Source organism: Pyricularia oryzae, chromosome 1, assembly GCF_000002495.2.
Source record: "Pyricularia oryzae 70-15 chromosome 1, whole genome shotgun sequence".
Taxonomy (NCBI): domain Eukaryota; kingdom Fungi; phylum Ascomycota; class Sordariomycetes; order Magnaporthales; family Pyriculariaceae; genus Pyricularia; species Pyricularia oryzae.
In genome coordinates, this window is record NC_017844.1 from 2005189 (window position 1) to 2023139 (window position 17951).

Consider the following 17951-nt stretch of genomic DNA (forward strand, 5'->3'; position numbering starts at 1 on the left):
TGGAACGTCCGTTCAAAGCAAAGGTACCTCTTCAAGCCAATAAATGTTTTAAATAAAAAAATATGAACATATAAATATATATATATATATATATATCAAGCAAAGTAATCTCAGTCGCGGTACGTCACTCTCATTTACCTACCGCGGTGTCAGCGCAACAAAATAATCAATGTGAAAGGTGACTGCTGGGTTCTTTTGGTGCGTTGCATTGTCAGAGTTTCCAGCCCCCTGGGTTTCCCGGGATAATTCTACGGTACTAGGGAATTAAATTGGATGCAGACTGGTCTGACAGGCGATATAAAAAATACGCAAGTTGGTCGGTCGGTTGACGTCGACGCCTTGACGGGCGGTTGGTGGAGGCAACGGGAGAGGACCCCTGTCGTGCATGCGGAGGCGCAGTCGTTGCCCGGTCAACATGGTAGCTGAAGCTCCCAAAGCGACTGGAATGGTTTACTCCATCACTCCAGAGCTCAAAGACTCTACGCACCGCATCTTTACTTTGCACATTGCCTTGCACATTAATGAGCGCGCAGTACCACAGACTTTATATGTTAAAACACCAATTACCTTAAAGACATTCCTAAACACACTATTCTCAACCACGACAGCGGAAAACTCCTCCTAGAAGAGGGGGTTGTTTTCACCAAGCAACCTAGCATTCTTCCGCAGACGACGGGGTGTTAATTGAGGCCACGCGACCAGCACCACCAGCAGCGAACTCTGTCTAATTGCGCTGCTGGTACTATGCCGGCAGCAACGAATGATGGGCCGACTGTGGCTTTGTCCTGTGAGTCTTTGGTCAATGCAGCTTGTCCCCAGTAGAGTCGCAGGAATTCCCGCTGACAGGAAACCGTGATTAGTTGCCAACAACTTTTGGGGAAAAGAAGATGCAGGTGTAGGGCCGCTCTTTGAGCGTATGCATGGTGCTAAACAAACATGCGATGAGCTACGATCGTTCTACAATGGTAAGGCCCCCATTGCGGTTACGATGCGCACCGAACAGGGCCGTAATTGACAGTTCGTGGGTATCCGTTACAATAGCTCGTGCCTCAATCGAGGAAGAGTACTCGAGGAAACTCCTCTCCCTGTCTCGAAAACCTTTGGGATCGCAGGAAATGGGCAGTCTAAAGAACTCGCTCGATACGGTACGAGGAGAGCTCGAGTCCATGGGGAAGCAGCACCAGAGCAACGCCGCACAGATGAGGAGTGAGCTGGAGGAGCCATTAGCTGCCTTTGCTGGAGCAATGAAGGAGCGGCGAAAGATCGTACAGAACAGCATCGAGAAGCTCCTTAAGCTGAAAATACAGCAGACACAGCACGTAAACAAGGTACACACAGAAAGTCTTGAGATGAATGCCATTAACAAAACAACCCTCACTAACCATACTTCTACGGGGCAGACTCGCGATAAATACGAGCAAGAATGCCTAAAGATTAAAGGCTATCTTGCACAAGGTCACATGGTAATGGGCCAGGAGGAGCGGAAGAACAAAGCCAAACTGGAGAAGACTCAGATTAGCCTAGCGACCTCCAACACCGAGTACGAAAATGCAGTCAAAGTTCTTGAGGACACCACAGCCCGCTGGAACCGGGAGTGGAAGGGAGCAGCAGACAAGTTCCAGGACCTGGAGGAGGAGCGCCTCGACTTCACCAAGAGCAGTCTATGGACCTTTGCCAACATCGCATCTACCGTTTGCGTGAGCGATGATGCCTCATGCGAGAAGATAAGATTATCTCTTGAGAAGCTTGATGTGGAGAAGGATATCATGACCTTTATTGGCGAGCGTGGAACTGGCCAAGAGATTCCGGACCCGCCAAAGTACATCAACTTCTGTCGAGGCGATGTTGATTCTCAGTCGGAGGCATCCGACGATGACAATTACTCGGTGGCCCAGTTCCCCAGGAGCATCAACCCTGCCTACCGTTCCTCGTCGCCACAGCCATCCACATTTGAATCGCATCATGACCCCAACAGCGCCCTCGCACGGGAGCTTGCCCACCGAGAACCAGGAACGCCAACAAGCCGAGAACAGACCGTGACCCCTCAGAAGATTCCCCAGAAGGTATCACAACCTGTGTCGACACAAGCTGAGAGACAGACCAGGCAGATCAAACAGCAGCCGCCACCAGAGCAGAAATACGACCCCAACGAGTTTGCGCCGGCGCCAGTCGAGAGGCATGCTAGGCAAATCAAGCAACAACCGCCACCTGAGCAGAAATATGACCCCAACGAGTTTGCGCCGGCGCCAGTCGAGAGGCATGCTAGGCAAATCAAGCAGCAGCAGCCACCTGAGCAGAAATACGACCCCAACGAGTTTGCTCCAGTGCCGCACGACCCTTATCCAATGGATGGCATGACAATGCTTTGCCGGACAAAGCCCGGTGGTTCTGATCTGGGATCGCAGGTAGACTCACAGCTGGGTTCACAGATAGGCTCTCACATGGGCTCACAAGTCAGCTCTGTGCGGCCTTCAAGCCGGGATGGTGATGGTCACAGTGACTATTCCAACCCCACCTCCATGTCCAGCATAGAGCCTCCCAGCGGAAAAACATCCCCTGTGAAACAAGAGCCACCAGCTTCCGATAGGGGCGTGATGAAGAAGAAGAGCGGCTTTTTCCAACACCATAGTCCCTTCCGTCGAAAGAGCAATAAGGAGGCCCAGCAACTACCTTCTTTCAGGAACACCTGGCATTCTTCCCAAGCACCTGCATCTCGCGGCCATTCCACATATGGTGGAGGTGCGGTCGAGTCCCCAATGACCTCGAATCCGAGGTCCCCAAGCCCGGACCCCATTGACGCCAACGCAAGCCTTGCACTCAATGTTGGACAGAATGTTTTCGCCGTGTCTACACCAAGTAGGCTGCAAAAGGAGGCTGCAGCGGCTCCAGCACCAGAGGACGACCCTATTGCACTGGCACTCGCTGAACTAAAGGGGGTCACGGGTGGCGTCGCCAAGGTATCTTCGGTGCGCATGTCGGCAGATCGCTACCACGGCATTGCCACTCCTGCTCCAGGTACCCAGCCGCCTGTATCTCGCTCTGTTGCAAACACCCGGGCAAACGATGCGGTCTCGTCAGGCATGAGGGGCACACCGCCGCCATCGTATGACCAGCAAGTTCAGAGATTGGGCGTCCCCGCCGCAGCAGTGACCTCGAGGGCCATGAAGGAGACGTCCCAGAAGTTTGTCACCCAAACACGCAGCATGTTCAATCAGCCGCCACCTCAATCCTCATCAGGGACATATGCATCTCCCTCGCGCCCTGGGACTCGCGGTGCTGACATGCCGCGTACGGCCTCTCCTGCTCACAATCCTCGTGCAGCCTCTCCCGCTCAAATGCCCCGTACAGCTTCTCCAGCTCCTATGCGCAGTACTTCACCACGTCCACCAACGATTTCTGACCAGCAAAGAAGCTACCGGTCAGCCTCACCTAATCCATACACAGCTAGTGAACGTCAGCAGCATCAGAGGACTGGCTCATACACTCCAACCAGGACACAGCAGCATCGGGGATCTGACCAGGGTTATTATCAGCGACAGAACTCCCCACGGGCCGATATGGCCCGTTCGGCGTCGCCGGCGCCGTTCAGGGGGGAGTACTCTTCGAGGCCGAACAGCAGTCATGTACAACAAGCCGACATGTCGGTGCAGCTTGCCCCGGTTCCGGACGATGGGTATGCAGGGTCGCAGTACGGAGGGTCGCAGTACGGAGGGTCGCAGTACGGAGGGTCGCAGTACGGAGGGTCGCAGTATGGAGGGTCGCAACGCGGTAGGAACGGGCGCCCTGGTACTGCCACAGGGTCTCGAGGTTTGAATCTTTACGAGGGTGCAGGCCCTGTGCAAAGAACGAGAAGCAAGAGCGTTGCCGACACAAGCCGCCAGTATACCAGAGATGGGCGTCCGATTTTGCATTTTGGTAAGTTGAACGCACACCCCTTCGTCGCATCTCCAACCTACCTTTTCGGCCAGGTAGAAGAAAAGAATCTAACACCCCAAATTACAGCTCGGGCTTCATACATGTACCAGGCTGCGATCCCGGAGGAGCTTGGCTTTGCTAAAGGTGACGTCCTTGCAGTGCTGAGGCACCAGGACGATGGTTGGTGGGAGGCCGAGGTGCATGGCGGCGATGGACAGGTCGGCTTGGTCCCTAGCAACTATCTCCAAGTCTGCTAAGCGGCTGGCCGTTATTTTGCTGTCCTGGTGTGTATGAGAAGGGATTGACGTCGTCACGTGGCATGAACTTGGTTTCTATGAGGTATCTGCATACTGGCTGTTTGGGGTATCTTGGTTTCTCAAGCGCCCAACCCATTGGGGGTTGTTTAGTCGTCTTTATGATTAAAGCATGTCAGTACATGTATTCTAAAAATGTAAGTGCTTCTCTCCTTTCTTTTCTGTTTTCAGACAGATTCATTATACAAATTCTTCGAGTACATGTAGCCCGGTCGATATATGCGCCCTGAGCCTTGCAATGTTGTTCTTTTTTTTCTTTTTCTCCAACACTTAAACTTTGTTTGATTTTAATCTTAATGTCACGCATTCTGCCCTCGCATGCCTGGTTGTTCTTTTGTGCGGTTCGCGGACATGCCAACACTATCTATCTTGTTGCGGCATTGATGGGTGGCGCAAAGTCTTTGATTGGCGCCAAGGTACCAGCTGTTGAACGGCCTCCCAACCAAACCAACTTCAGTCCGCCTGCAACTCGTAGAGCATATGATTATATTATAATTAGATATCCTCCAAATTGAACTTTTTTTCTCTCCATAACCAATGGGCCTCTGTTTTCCAAACGTGTGATGACTTACGCCCAATCGCGATGGGGTTTTGAGCATAACTAAAAAGTAACCCACAGAGTGCTGCGATGTGCGTGTGATCATGATTGCTATGCAACCCTGAGGAAGCTTTGACCCCTGCAAGCCACTGCAATGCAATGCCTAAATCCGCCTTAGTGGGACATGTTTACCGGCTGGGCTATACCAAAACCCAACAAGCAGAATCCGCACATTGGGCCGACTGCGTGCCCAGACTGAAAGGAAGCAAGCACGCTATATCGAATGAACCCTGGTTCCGTCGACGTCAGCGCTCAAACCTTCACCCCAGCCAGGACCATCAATCCATCATAGCCGCGCCTCAGTTGCTTTTGGCGTCGAGACATTGAATAAAATCAACATTGATTCCTCACCTCTCTGACGCGCCCTGGGTCTTGGGAGTGACAGCCGAGCGGGAGCTCGCGGTAAATCTTCATCATGGCAAGTTTGCCTTGGGCTTCATCAGACCAGCCAAATTGGTTCAGAACAGCATTATCAAATACTAATGGACCCCAACCACAGGAGTACGTCAAAGGTGGCTACCGCATTGCGACCTCCAAGACGGCCCAGCGGACTATGGTGCAAACCGCCTTCTTGTTCTCTGGCTCCATGATCCTGCTCTGTCTGTCAAGCCTCGCGTACATCTTGTTCTATCGCAATTATCTCCCTGACCAGATAACAACCATTCCGCTGCACTTGCAGTACGGGTAAGTGAATGCACTTACTGGGATATACATCCGAGACACAACGCCCGCATCGTATCCGCTCGCTAACAGACAGGCGACGTGTGTACATCAGTCGTGTGGAGAAGCCGTTCGCGGTAGCTTCCCTTTATGATAGAAATATCAAGGATGAGCAGGAATACGACATCAGTGTGTCCCTGACGGTGCCGCATTCGCCGGCAAACCTGGAGCGCGGCAACTTTATGGTCTCGCTTCATCTCGCATCACTCTCCAAGTCGGAGATCCGTCAGTCGCAGATACGACCTGAAGTCTTTCTCGATTCGCCAAAAATCATGTACTCGGAGGCACGCCCAGCCCTCCTGCCTTACACCTCGCCAATCATATCGATAGCGTCGCGGGTCGTCTTCCTGGGCTATTATTTACTGAGTTCGACCTCTGAGACGACCGTGCTGGTCGTCCCACTGGCAGAGAGGGTTATTTTCGGCATGGGGAGGGATTCCTTTCCGACGGCACTTCTCGTAGAGATGGACTCGGGCACGGACGCGCCGTTGCGTACTTATGCGGCCAGCGTCACCTTTGCGGCGCAGCTGAGTGGTCTCAGGTGGCTCATGTACCGGCACTGGATTGCATCCTTTGTAGTATTCACGACGCTTTTCTGGATATGCTCTGTACTTTTCATGCTCATGGCCTGGCTCGTCATGGGAACATTGTTCACAGCTCGGGAGCCTGTCTCGACCGAGCTCCCCCCGGCAACCATCAAGAACGAGCCGCCCGAGGAAGATGACAAGTACTACGTCGAGGGACCTGCTATCAAGGAGTTCGACGATGATGAGGTCAGCAGTCCGGCCTCACCTGGGACGCCAGGAACGCAAATGTCGAAGGGTCCTCCGCCCAGTTATCGATCGGGCAGCTCCAAGGCGAACATGAGCACAGGCATGAGGTCGCCGGGTGCACAGGGCAAAGATGACTATGAAAAAATGCAAGAGCGGTGGAAGATGGAGCCTGGTGCGGGAACCTCGGGGTATGAGGGAGAGGGAGAAAGCGAACACAAGCTTCGCCGAAGGTCTTCCCAAAAGAGCATCGGATGATTCCAAATTAGGATACCGTTGATGGGAGTAAAAAGAGGCCGATCAGATATTTGGCAAGCCGGGTGGTTTTTGGGGAAGTTTATGAATCATGGCTGATGAAGAATTAACTTTAATTCTGTAATTCAGTGATACTACACGCATCCAACTTGATCACTTTGACTTGTGAGGGTAAAAAAAAGTCTGCAGCATCGTTTCTAGGGTTTTGTTACTGCTGCCTTGCTGCCCGCAATAGAATTGCCAAGCGGACCAACAGCGATTTAGTTTTGGGATGACACTCTGCAGCTAAACGGGTGTACCTGGGGGTGCGTCTCGATTCATTTTGTTTTCTTTCGCAAGAGCAGACATGCCCTCGGGCTCCATGTCATCCCTCTTCGTTTTCTCTCCCAAGCCTTCCACTTCGGTTTTACTTTGGTAGTTGCGGTGAGCCAGCCATGGACGACACATGAAATGTCGGTCATCTGCCCCACGTCACCCACTCGCTCCCGAATGTGTGATAGTGATTAATAGATGTATACCATCCATATGCCTGGCAAGCCTGAATGCAGCGGGTAAGTCGTGTGTGCCCAGGAATTTATTCCATGGTCCTGCAAGGGCAGAACAAACCCCTGTCCGCACCTTAATTACTACCTACCTAGATAACTAAACCGCAAGCAATGTAGCGGTCAGCGCTTGGAAAAGCCCGCCAGGCTTGCCAGGGTTGTTCCCAGCGTCTGCGGTTCGGCAGCCGCACTCACCCACCAGACTGACAAGTTGAAGACAATTAACGAGGAAGATCCAATCAGACAGGCGTCTAGTTTACAGACCAACCCGAGTAACGAAGTACTATAATATTCCGTACCACCAACACAAAAAAAAAAAAAAAAAAAAAAAAAAAAGAGAGAGAGAAAATCCTAACCTACCTCACCTAGGTAGCTTAGGGTAGGTAAGGTAGCTAACAAGTACCTCACCTGCCAAAGTGGCAAGGCTGCAAGCATCCATTGTTACTCCGTCCATCGCATTGTAGCGGATCGTTACCTCCTGGCTCGCCCAAGAATTGGGCGGAACCTACTACGCACGCCTCTCGTGCACGGTTATCAACCGCTGGCGTAACAGTACCACCCGCGATTCGACCCGATCCTCTCCAGCGGGCCCATGAAAGTCAGCCTCAACACAACACAATTCATCGTCTAGCTAGCCCTCCTCATTGACTGATTGTCTTCCGCTGTTGGTCCGAGCTCAGCATCGAACATATCACACTCCATACATTGTTTTGCGCCTTTGGCTACCCTCTTCTTGGCTGTCAGCGAGCCCCGACTGAACTGGGAATTTCTCGCAAACCAAGTTGTACCTACCTGGGTACTCCTGATGTGCAGCAAACCCTATTAGCAGATCCTGTAACCAAATTACTGCAGCAATTCGCACGCGTCGAGTCGAGTCGCCTGTGGTTGACCCCTCTCTTCTTGGCTGGGGCGGCGGATCCATTCTACCTACATTCTCCACACCAGCCTGTACACGCCGCCTAGGTCTGAATGACTGTCTACCACCACCTGCTCGGCTGTATTTTTTAACGTACATGCAGAGGAGACATCAGCCTCTCTGCTTCCTTCAAACAGTAATACTACTGCTCGCCCGCGCTGGAGGTGGCTGTCAATCCCTCACCGTACCGAAGGTGACGGAATCAACAGGTTTCCGTTGCGGCTGAGAAAAAAGCCCGCTTCGCTTGAGAGCTTTCGACGATACTCCGCCGTTTTCTGCAAACGAGGGCAACTTTCTGGATAGGTTGGGGTGAAGTTGATAAGAGTCTGATTGATTCACGTCTCAACGACCAGACATCGACAAGTATTTCGGACGAGGCTCTACATATTTGCAGTGGACACCGCCGATTTCTCAGTCTTCTTCCGGTGTCGTTCGCTTCGCTACTCCGGTAGTCAACCAAAATTTACGTTGACCAGAACTGCGGACTGTGCGACACAAACAACCCCACAATACCATATTTTCAACGAACAATCTTTGTGAAGCGTCCTTCTGTCCCCGCTAGCCACCATGCCCTGCTTCAAGGGTATCGCGGTTAGCATTCACGCGAATGGTCCGATCCCAGAGCATGGCATCGTAAAGCAATCTCGGGCTTCGAGGGTCACGTCGTACATCCCGGTGCCTGAGCCGACTTTGAACCCGGAGACAAGCGCTCAAGAGCCAGCCAAGTTCGCCATATCCATAACGCTCCTTACTAAGGGCCTCCAGATCCCGTATTCAACCCCGCCACCGACAGCCGATGATCCCTACCCGAAGCCACGTATAGTCGGCGCCCCCGGCCAGAATGGCAGTGTCAGCCCATACATACCGCTCACCTCATCTGAGAACGAGACGATAGCTGCTTATATCTATTTTGATGGGCGAGCCAAAGAGGAGGTTGCGACTCTTTTGAGGCCAGGGGAGGAGACCTGGGTTAACAGTCGCTGGGTGCAGGTGCCGGAATCCGAAGGTGGAGGCCTCGCAGAGAGGGAGTTTCTGTTTCGTGAGGTCGCTCTTGAGAGGTGGCTCAACGGTCTCGACTTGAAGGGTCACGATGCTGCTGATAAGCTCGAGAGGCGGAAGCACAAGTACGAGAGGCGACAACGCCGTCAAGAAAAGGCGGCGGCTGCTGCCGAAAACGGAGGAGTACGCAGCACTTCGCCCATGGACTCGGACTCGGAGAACTCGTCGGCTGAATCAGATGACGAAATACCCGAGGCTGCGGGCCAGATCAAGGTGGCCATGTTCCGCGTGCTGGCGTCTGGTGAAATCAAGAAGGGCGAATACTCTCCGCAGTTCGACGCACATGACGATGACGACGATGATGGGGCGGGTGGGAACCAAAACGGCTCAGGGGTCGGGGCGGATGTTGAACACACCACCAGCTTTGCCAAGCCTAAAACGCTTGACCCTAAGACTATCAGCACCCAGACGGTTACCGGCATTGATGGTCCTGACAAACCATACGCTACTTTTACCTTTTTCTACCGCGGAAAACGTAAGTGTCCGGAGGACATAGTCTCTATTGTCACGGTCATGCTATCTCCACCCGCTGCTGACTGCTAACACATCCTGATGTCTACTAGGCCAACTGGAAAAGATGGGCGTTCTCCCGTCATCCAAGACGCAGGCAACACCATCCAGTGCCGTGAAGCGGAGATCTGCCCAAATTGAGCTTCCCAAACTGGGACCTCTCAAGACTGGTGGCACTGTAGGCTTTTCTGCTTTCCGTGACAACGACGCGGATACGGCAAGGCGAAGGAAATCCCGCAAGAAGTCCATTGCTGGTAGTCCCAGCACCGGAGTTGCCGCTGCCATGGCAGCAGCAGATTCCGACAGTGACGCGGATGAAGATTCGATTGCAACTAAAATGGAAGATACGGACGAAAAGGATGTCATCCAGACTGGAGCCACCCTCAATCCCGATGAAGCCAAATTTTCAAGGGAGCTTGCAGACGGTGTCGAAAGGATTCACGTAAGTTGCTCACTCAAGATACAGCTAGCAGTGGTTATCTAGCGCTGACCGTTTCCACAGCTTAAGAGGGCGCGGTCCGCAGACCCGGATAGCGCTGCTGCCAACCCGGTCAAGACTGAAAACCAGCAGCCAGCAAGCCAGTCGAACACGCCAGACAACAAGTCCCTGCTCGAGAGCTTGTCGCCCGTTCCTTCCACTAGCGCAACCTTTGGCGGTAGCGCCTTCAACAACAAGAATATCCCGGATGATGCGATCGTGGGTAGTCCACTCAAGAAGCAACGAGCCCTTAGTGGGCCTGATGCCGAGAAGCTATCTCAAGCTGCAGGCCTGGGGAGCATACTTGCCCAAGTTCAAGCCGGACAGACCCCACCAGCCAGTTCAGGTCTACAGCCGTCGGCTATGAAGCAGGAAGACGAAGAAGAGGAACTTTAAGTGACATCTTCGTCTTTATAATTTCAGTATCCACAGGCGTCTGTAGTAGAAAGATGAGTAGCTGTTGCTGCTCAATGATCCCCACGAAAAACATGGCCGAATTCGAATGCATATTGTCTTGTTGCACAAGTCACATGGTGACACCTCGCTGCAGGATATCGCAGCCCATTTCGGGTATGCGCTGGTCAAGAAGGATGCGAGAATCGTCATGTGGAATGGCACACGGTTGTACAGTTGTACATGGGCGAATACCATTGGAATCTTCGAGCCAGTACTTAGAGTCTCTTATGAGCAGCAACTCGAAGCCAGGCGAGGCGACTTGACGGTCAAGTGCTTTCAAGTGGGTTTTTGGGTTGGGGTACATCGGCTTTGATGCTGTCAGAGAGAATCTTATTCGTCTTCATACCTCCAGAAGCAAGAAGTCTTCATCGGTTCACATTTATTAGGTGCCGACGCCTTTGGGAACGTAGAATTATCCTAATTCGCCTTTGTTTCTGTAGGTTTAGACAGCACCACACCCGCCCGTAGGAGCCGAGTAGTCCATGCGGCAACATCAACACGTCCGATGTTACGCCACTTTCATTGCCTTCTTTAGTATGGGATGATATTATGATTTATTTTACTGTTGACCGTAGTATTCTATATGGATACAAACCTTAGATGACCGTGAGACGACCGACCCGGCAGACTAGGTCAGATCGCCGGAACCCACACTCCGTCTTCTGTTCACATAGCACTTGAATCAACCTATTTTCCCAGTATTAGCAGGTGACACCAGTAATAATGTATGAAGGCGAAAAGGTGAAAAACAAATGGGATATATCAATGGTGTGATCAGACTGTTGAGCTTGATAGTTTGGTTGAGTCAACATGAAGATTCAGTTGGCCGTTCTTAATGGATAGAAGATGTGTCATCATGTCAAGAGATACATAGAGAAAGAGACAGACATAGAGGATCATCGATACATACCATCGGAAGCACAGTCGTATAGCGCTGGAGGCGAGGCGAGCAATCGCCCATCGGCCTTGCTTTTTGGGTGAGTGTTAAAAGAGAGTCTGGAAAATTTCTTCAATGCCCGTCGAAACTTTTATCAGGTGCTTTGAATTTCCTTACATAATCAGCAGGTCCCACTTAACAGCTCCCATGGCCTAAACTCTGCCTGTGATGACCCGCCGTTGTTACCTTAGGTACTTGGAGTGCTTTACCGTGCGACCAATGCGACCGTAAACTTGCGCGGATGACCCCACCATCAGGTTGGGCCAACCCCTCGATACGCCCGATCGAGCACCTTCGATCAACAACACCTTGGACGTCAACAACTCAAAATTGAGGAATTTTAGCCTACAGGGGAAAACAACCGCCTCACACAGAGCCAACACTGCTTTTGTTCTTGATTTTCTAGGCATAGGAATCAGCTTTCAAAACTTTCAAGATGACGAGTAAGTTTTTGCTCCTAGCTGATAGATTTTCCCCCCAGTCTTGGAGCCCCCCCGGCGCATGCATGACGTTGGATCGGGGTTTGTGTGCCAATGAATCACTAACAAAGGTTTTTTTTTTCCTCAATCGCAGCTCCCCAGGCTGTTGCGAGTAGGTGAACGCAAGGGATTGCATCCACCCATCCAAATCGACGAAGAAGAAAAAAAAACCCCTCACGACGTCGATATACTTGCCACAGCGCACCGACTAACGGAATCCACGATGGTCACCAGCGGAATTCGTCCAGTTCTACTATAGCGAGTTTGACAAGGGAAGGGAGGCTCGCGCCGCATGGTCGAACCTCGTCTACGTACGCGCCCATTTTCTTGTCGTGGTTGGATGCGGAGAGGGAAGAAGAGGATATCGATAGGGGAAAATGCTAACATTGAGGTGCACTACATGGTAGACTGACCAATCCGTCCTGACCTTCGAGTCGACCGAGCACCGAGGAAAGACTGCCATCGCAGAGAAGCTGTCGGTAGGTTAAACATGCCACTATGGATTCTTGGGGCGCGCAATAGTAGAGCTGATGGGATGGATTTGTTTGCGGCACAGGGCTTGCCTTTCGAGGTTGTGAAGCACCAGGTCTCAACACTTGATGTTCAGACTACGGTTCACGATGGTATCATTATCTTGGTCACCGGTCAGCTGTTGGTAAGTATAGTTCCGAGGTCAAAGAGGCCGAACTAGCGGGCCTTCTTCATTAACAATCAGAAAGACTACAAGCTAACAACCATTTGCAGGTCGATGAGGAGCAGCGGCCCATGAACTTCAGCCAGGTATTCCAGCTTCTCAAGGCTGATGATAGGTGGTATGCACTCAACGACGTGTTCAAGCTGGTGCTGGGTTGAGTTTTTTCCAAGCCTGAAAGTCCACTCGGATTGCCAAGGGCTTCTTTTCCGCAGTATGGAGGAAGACTCGGCGTAAAGATTGGAAGTGGGGGTCCGATAATGTTTGTGTATTCGACCAGAGATTGGAAGGCCGGCAGTTACTCGTAGTTGGTACACCGTAGCGGGAACTACGTCGCGACCTTTGAATCATTTCTCCTGATTAAACAGCAAATGTCAACTCTTGTGCTTTGGTGTTGAGCATACAAGGCCTGAAGTCGAGAGGCATGATCCCGGTACATTTTCTCTCTTGTCCTAGGGCTGGGCAAAGGAAACCGCGAGCATGGGCCAGGCACGCGATGCAAGTCCGTGCAAGGCCTCGCGTAGCTTTGGCTATGCGCCAGCGCCACTCGTTTGGAACTAGGTCTAGGTAAAAGGTAAATAATCATTTTATTCAGCGTCAGGCTGAACAAGACTATGTGAGGTCGGTGGGACCGGAATGAACCCATGAATTATTTGTTGATTGCCTGGTGATGTGGAACATGTCTCCAGTGGGTCGCGCCATCAAGGATGACTTAATGAGTCAACCATCAGATAGATAGAGTTATTTGCTGTCCGCTTGGCCTCGACAGTGAGGACGATGATCCAGTGCATTGGATCTGCTGGAAGAAGTACAAGAGCGTCATGCCACGCCAACTTGCAAAATAAACCCGATATCGAAGATATTTATTGAAACCATTGTGAGAAGGCCGTGGGGTTCATGTACCTTGGAAGTAAATCAATAGGTAGGTACCTACATTAGGTCGCAGATACTTCGTAGTTGTGCAGAATGTCGTAGAAACTTTAACTACAGTAACGCAGATCTTTTGCGGATGAAAGCAAACCAACGCATTGTGGAGTACAGTATGGAATATGAGGTGATTGAGCTTGAGCGATTTCGGAACTTGCAAGTTCCAAGTCCTTGGCTGCCTGTTGCCATGGAATGCTGCTTCCGGCAGATGCAAGTTTGCCAAATACGTACACAGGAATCCCTTAATTCATCCTTTTTTTTTTCTCAAAAAAATTGAGGGATACAGGCGGACGAATCTAGGAAATTAAGAAAGGGTAGCTTACTTGACTTACAAAATGGCTTAGATTAGGCAGATGGATGGCCGATTACGAGCTATAAATTGCTGTCAAGGGAAGTGACGAAGCAAAAAAAGGGCCGCGTACGTCGAAGAGCTCCATCAGACTGGCTGCGCCTTGGCCTCGCTCACTTTTTTTGTTGTTGTTTGACAGGCCTACCACGCGGCTGCAAAGAGGCGCAGTTTGGAAACGGCGCGCCGCGCAGGTAAGGTAAGGTACCCACCAAACCCCCAGAACCCCAGCCATTTCGTAGCCCCGGCCTCTTTCCGTAGGTAGGCAACGCTTGGAACATAAGGACAGCAAACGTTGTGCCTTTTGAACCCTCTTTACCCTTGAAGCTTCGTCATCTATTTTTTTTTCCCTCCATAATTGAATACCAACCACGAATTCACGACATTGCTTTGATTTAGCGACACACTGGGAATATTTGACTGCCTAAGCACTCGACAAACGTCTCGATTGCTAATACCTAGCCGTTGAACAAGTACAGCCTCGGCGCAGATCTTTCGACAGTTCCCAACGACAGCAATAGAGCTTTCTTGGGGAAGCTCCAGCAACGTCCCTTTGAGCCTCAGCTTTCCGGGGTTTCGATTAGCAATATCGCAACTACCTATCAGGCCCAACAGAGCTTCTAATATTGCTTCACGTCGATCAAAATGACATTGAAGGAGGAATTCGCGACCCGCAACTTCAGTGCGTGACACCCGCTTCTCGCTGCGCGTCTCTATGGCGAGAGATGGAATCCCCCGATCGTATCGACCAAGTTACTAACATGTGGGTTTGCAAAATTCAGGCATCTACGGACAATGGTAAGCATCTTGTGACGACAGCTCGATATCCTCCACCAGACCTACTTCCAGCTCTTGCGATCCCTTGATTTTTAAGCGCCGAGCTCGGTCTTGCCTATGGACGATATATATCTCTGGCTCAATTCATGAATCATGCTGCAGCGCGCAAAGCTGGAGAAAGCATCGAGTTTGGGATAAGTTACTAACGAGTGCCCTGCTCTCGTCTAGGCTGGGGGTTCTGAGCATGATTCTGTGCTTTGCTTTGGGCATTGCAAACATCTTCACCTTTAGGTTGCTGCTCATCATCTTCAGCGTCATCTGCTTGTAAGTCACTGAGCCTGGCGGGACCAAATTACTACCTAGCATGGCCATTGATTAACAGACAACCAATAAACAGAGTCTCGTCCTTCGTCATCCTTTTCATTGAGGTACCGCTGCTGCTCCGAATCTGCCCTACCTCATCCACATTCGACGATGCGATCCGCAAGGTTTCGACCAACTACATGCGCGCGGCCGCCTACCTAGTCATGGGCGTCGTGCAGTGGCTGTCGCTCCTCGGAGGTGCATCTTCGCTCATCGCCGCCGCCGTGTTCCTTACGCTCACTGCCATCTGCTACGCTCTTGCTGGCGTCAAGGGACAGGCGTTTGTTGGCAGCAAGACTCTGGGTGGCTCGGGTGTTGCGCAGATGATTGTATGATTTTGGCTAGGCATCGGTGCTATTCGAGATGGCTGGGCTTTTGTGCGAACGCATCTTAAGCCGGAGGAATGTTTAGCCTTGAGCCTTTGTGAGATCCGGTGGGAATCTTGTTTTCTCTTCTATTTATAAGCTGGGAGGGCTGAGTATCCGCATTGTATATCACATCGGGTGCTTGTCGTGATTCCTGGCAGGTGACTGTATACGTGTGCTAAAAGGGTTTCGTTTGGGAGATGGGATGGGGTTTTGCGGAACATTCATGAGCAGTGCCGTTTTGGTGTCGTCACATAGGCCACCGGACACTTATGTTGTGCGGCAGGGTGCCGTGGGCTGAACGAGCTGAAGATTGATTGGGAGGGCTGATGACATTGTTTGGGTTGTTAGCAGTAGGACCTCGAGCTTTCAAATGCCGTTAGGAGTCTGGAGTTGAATTACACGATTCTTTTGGCAAAATGAATGGACAATTGTGCGTGATATAAAGGTTCCATGGTCATAGGCCTATGAATATCTAGTCTATCTAGAACCAAAGTCTCGAGTTGGAGGAATCTTGATTTGATGTCCGGGTTCGGCAACGCCATCGCGTATGTTTTACTGGTCGAAATATAGCATTCAAATTCCACCGCGACAACGGACTGTATCTAGCCATGTGGATAATTGTAGTCGGTTCCGTTGGCTAGGTAGGTATGTATGTATCCAGAAACAGAATTTTGAAATTCTCACCAAACTTTGACAAAACTCAAGTCTGATAAAGCACCCAGATACGAGCCCATGCCATTGATATGATATCAAAGCCCTTGGTTCATGGTCTCGACTTCTACGTTTTTTTCTCCAAGTTCTCTTTTCATATTGTTACTCGAAGCTTGACTACTACCGGAAATAGATTGCTTTTCAAGCTACGGTCCAAGCCCCAGACTGCAAGCACGATAGCAAACGCCCGACATTCCGTGGCGCATGCGAAGCTTGGCCGCTCAGACCTGGTGCTTGGGTCCTCGTGCGTCGGAAATATACGAAAGGTGTGTGCTAACATGTCATTGGACCTTAATAGAAAACATACTCGCGTATATGGTTATGGCAGCTAGGGGTGACATTCGAGAAGTAAAAATCTGTTCGTGCGGAGTAGTGACAGACGGTCATGTGAAAGCGAAGGGAGTAGTGGATGAAAGCAGCGGTGACCGTCAGCCAAGTCTGTCGCTTAGCAACGAGTGTGACTACCTATCCCAGACCAAGAATGCATTCAGGTTTGCGCGAGCACCTACGAAGTAATCTACGATCAAGGCGCCCCGAAACTCTCAAAGAGCAGAACTGATATAGATCGACTAGGTCAAGCTATTTAAATTAATTGCACATCATTTAAAGTGTGAAGTTTGAATTGGGAGTTGTTTCAGCCCAAGGTGATGATGTCTGGATACCTCACAAAGCGTGAAGGCACATCAGAAAGTGAGAATCGTCGATTTATGTGGTGTAGGTACCTTAAAGTGGGCTTTATTAGTTGCCATTGCATGCCAAGCGACAGCTTACATCTGTTTGTCAGTGATTGGGTGGGCGGGGTGAAAGCTGCAAGATTCCCCACCTCCCGATTGACCATCCCATGGATGCTTTAAGGAGCTTCGAGACAGCTACCTGTTTGAAAGTGCTCACTGTGCGATGTATTGTCCTCTAAAAGTCCTTGGTTCGTTTTCTGCCCACGAATGAATTTCGATCAGTCTCTAACTACCTATGTAGTGATGCACAGTTGGACCTGGCTGTTTCTGATCCGATGAGTCTCGGCACGAAAATAGCTGGGCAGCAAAACGTTGGTGACGTGGCCCAACATTAAATATTAGAACTAGACGTAATAAAAAGAACAAAGATCAGAGAACAAAGGCCAGCACTTCTCAATTGGCACCAACATGCAGGTATTTGGAGGTAGATTGTTCAACCCGAAATAATTATCAAATGACTCAGTGTGTGCGGGCGGTAAGTTGCCGCCATTTGGGGCTTGATGCTATGCTTTGATAGCCTAGGTAGCCATGCTTTGTTTTGGCGTCGCGAAGCATGTTTGAGCTCAAGGTAGTCCCAAAACAAACTGCTGCAGCTGTGTCCTGCTTGTAGAAACATTTTCCAGAGGGTCCCTGAGCACGAAATTTGCCGGCCAGCCCAGTCCAGACCAGACCTGGGTTCCCATGACTAGGACCAGAAAGGTCACCGAATGGTCGACAACGAGTCTACGACGTACCTGACATGACCTGGTTGGTAATTACCCACGGCACGTAGTCAAAGTTTTAAGCAAATAGTCAAATAGGTACGTACTCATGAGTACATTAATAGCACACTGTATTTGGCTGCTGTGCGGGTTGCTGGATCGTCTACCGTCCGAAATCGTGATGCGGCCCCAATTATCTTGACTCCATTTCAATCCATTTTCCTGGCCACTCCTGTAGGCTGGAACCTCAAATGTTGGGCTCAACCCAAGACCGAATCCCACAGACGAGACAAGCGAGGTAAGGTATTTTAGCAGTGACACGAAAAAAAAAAATTTGCGCTCGTGAGTGGAAATAACCCGCAACCTTGCGAGTCTAGGACTAGG

General features: G+C 50.9%; 6 protein-coding genes across 6 annotated transcripts; all 6 read left to right on the plus strand.

Annotated features, from left to right (window-relative positions):
• The first annotated feature begins 480 nt into the window (after nucleotides 1-480).
• Nucleotides 481-4548, plus strand: MGG_11899 (SH3 domain-containing protein). Its single transcript, XM_003709223.1, has 6 exons — nucleotides 481-787; nucleotides 861-965; nucleotides 1042-1328; nucleotides 1401-2176; nucleotides 2258-3915; nucleotides 4003-4548. The coding sequence occupies exons 1-6, from the start codon at nucleotides 745-747 to the stop codon at nucleotides 4170-4172; spliced, it is 3039 nt and encodes a 1012-aa protein (XP_003709271.1). The 5' UTR covers nucleotides 481-744; the 3' UTR covers nucleotides 4173-4548.
• A 438-nt stretch (nucleotides 4549-4986) lies between these two features.
• Nucleotides 4987-6843, plus strand: MGG_02477 (uncharacterized protein). Its single transcript, XM_003709224.1, has 3 exons — nucleotides 4987-5245; nucleotides 5327-5511; nucleotides 5603-6843. Exons 1-3 carry the CDS (start codon nucleotides 5243-5245, stop codon nucleotides 6573-6575), a joined length of 1161 nt encoding a protein of 386 aa, XP_003709272.1. The 5' UTR covers nucleotides 4987-5242; the 3' UTR covers nucleotides 6576-6843.
• A 732-nt stretch (nucleotides 6844-7575) lies between these two features.
• MGG_02478 (uncharacterized protein) lies at nucleotides 7576-11232 on the plus strand. The gene is made up of 3 exons (XM_003709225.1): nucleotides 7576-9564; nucleotides 9653-10041; nucleotides 10102-11232. The coding sequence occupies exons 1-3, from the start codon at nucleotides 8598-8600 to the stop codon at nucleotides 10471-10473; spliced, it is 1728 nt and encodes a 575-aa protein (XP_003709273.1). The 5' UTR covers nucleotides 7576-8597; the 3' UTR covers nucleotides 10474-11232.
• A 473-nt stretch (nucleotides 11233-11705) lies between these two features.
• On the plus strand, nucleotides 11706-13097 carry MGG_02479 (nuclear transport factor 2). Its single transcript, XM_003709226.1, has 6 exons — nucleotides 11706-11913; nucleotides 12044-12061; nucleotides 12184-12260; nucleotides 12357-12428; nucleotides 12506-12604; nucleotides 12694-13097. Exons 1-6 carry the CDS (start codon nucleotides 11907-11909, stop codon nucleotides 12799-12801), a joined length of 381 nt encoding a protein of 126 aa, XP_003709274.1. The 5' UTR covers nucleotides 11706-11906; the 3' UTR covers nucleotides 12802-13097.
• Nucleotides 13098-14558: 1461 nt separating this feature from the next.
• MGG_11897 (golgi apparatus membrane protein TVP18) lies at nucleotides 14559-15388 on the plus strand (the record flags this gene model as incomplete). The annotated part of the gene is made up of 4 exons (XM_003709227.1): nucleotides 14559-14595; nucleotides 14696-14711; nucleotides 14919-15014; nucleotides 15088-15388. 4 exons carry the CDS (start codon nucleotides 14559-14561, stop codon nucleotides 15386-15388), a joined length of 450 nt encoding a protein of 149 aa, XP_003709275.1.
• Nucleotides 15389-15940: 552 nt separating this feature from the next.
• Nucleotides 15941-16464, plus strand: MGG_16130 (uncharacterized protein; the record flags this gene model as incomplete). The annotated part of the gene is made up of 3 exons (XM_003709228.1): nucleotides 15941-15966; nucleotides 16266-16376; nucleotides 16431-16464. The coding sequence occupies 3 exons, from the start codon at nucleotides 15941-15943 to the stop codon at nucleotides 16462-16464; spliced, it is 171 nt and encodes a 56-aa protein (XP_003709276.1).
• Nucleotides 16465-17951: the final 1487 nt, after the last annotated feature.

What these genes read in the sequence shown, in the direction of transcription:
- MGG_11899 (XM_003709223.1), top strand. Translation starts at nt 745, where the DNA reads ATGCCGGCAGCAACGAATGATGGGCCGACTGTGGCTTTGTCCT. An exon ending in GCTACGATCGTTCTACAATG is followed by an intron (nt 966 to 1,041) that starts GTAAGGCCCCCA and finishes CCGTTACAATAG; the next exon opens with CTCGTGCCTCAATCGAGGAA. An exon ending in AGACACAGCACGTAAACAAG is followed by an intron (nt 1,329 to 1,400) that starts GTACACACAGAA and finishes TCTACGGGGCAG; the next exon opens with ACTCGCGATAAATACGAGCA.
- MGG_02477 (XM_003709224.1), top strand. An exon ending in CCGCTGCACTTGCAGTACGG is followed by an intron (nt 5,512 to 5,602) that starts GTAAGTGAATGC and finishes TGTGTACATCAG; the next exon opens with TCGTGTGGAGAAGCCGTTCG.
- MGG_02478 (XM_003709225.1), top strand. Translation starts at nt 8,598, where the DNA reads ATGCCCTGCTTCAAGGGTATCGCGGTTAGCATTCACGCGAATGGTCCG. An exon ending in CTTTTTCTACCGCGGAAAAC is followed by an intron (nt 9,565 to 9,652) that starts GTAAGTGTCCGG and finishes GATGTCTACTAG; the next exon opens with GCCAACTGGAAAAGATGGGC. An exon ending in ACGGTGTCGAAAGGATTCAC is followed by an intron (nt 10,042 to 10,101) that starts GTAAGTTGCTCA and finishes CCGTTTCCACAG; the next exon opens with CTTAAGAGGGCGCGGTCCGC.
- MGG_02479 (XM_003709226.1), top strand. An exon ending in CATGGTCGAACCTCGTCTAC is followed by an intron (nt 12,261 to 12,356) that starts GTACGCGCCCAT and finishes ACTACATGGTAG; the next exon opens with ACTGACCAATCCGTCCTGAC. An exon ending in CCATCGCAGAGAAGCTGTCG is followed by an intron (nt 12,429 to 12,505) that starts GTAGGTTAAACA and finishes TTTGCGGCACAG; the next exon opens with GGCTTGCCTTTCGAGGTTGT.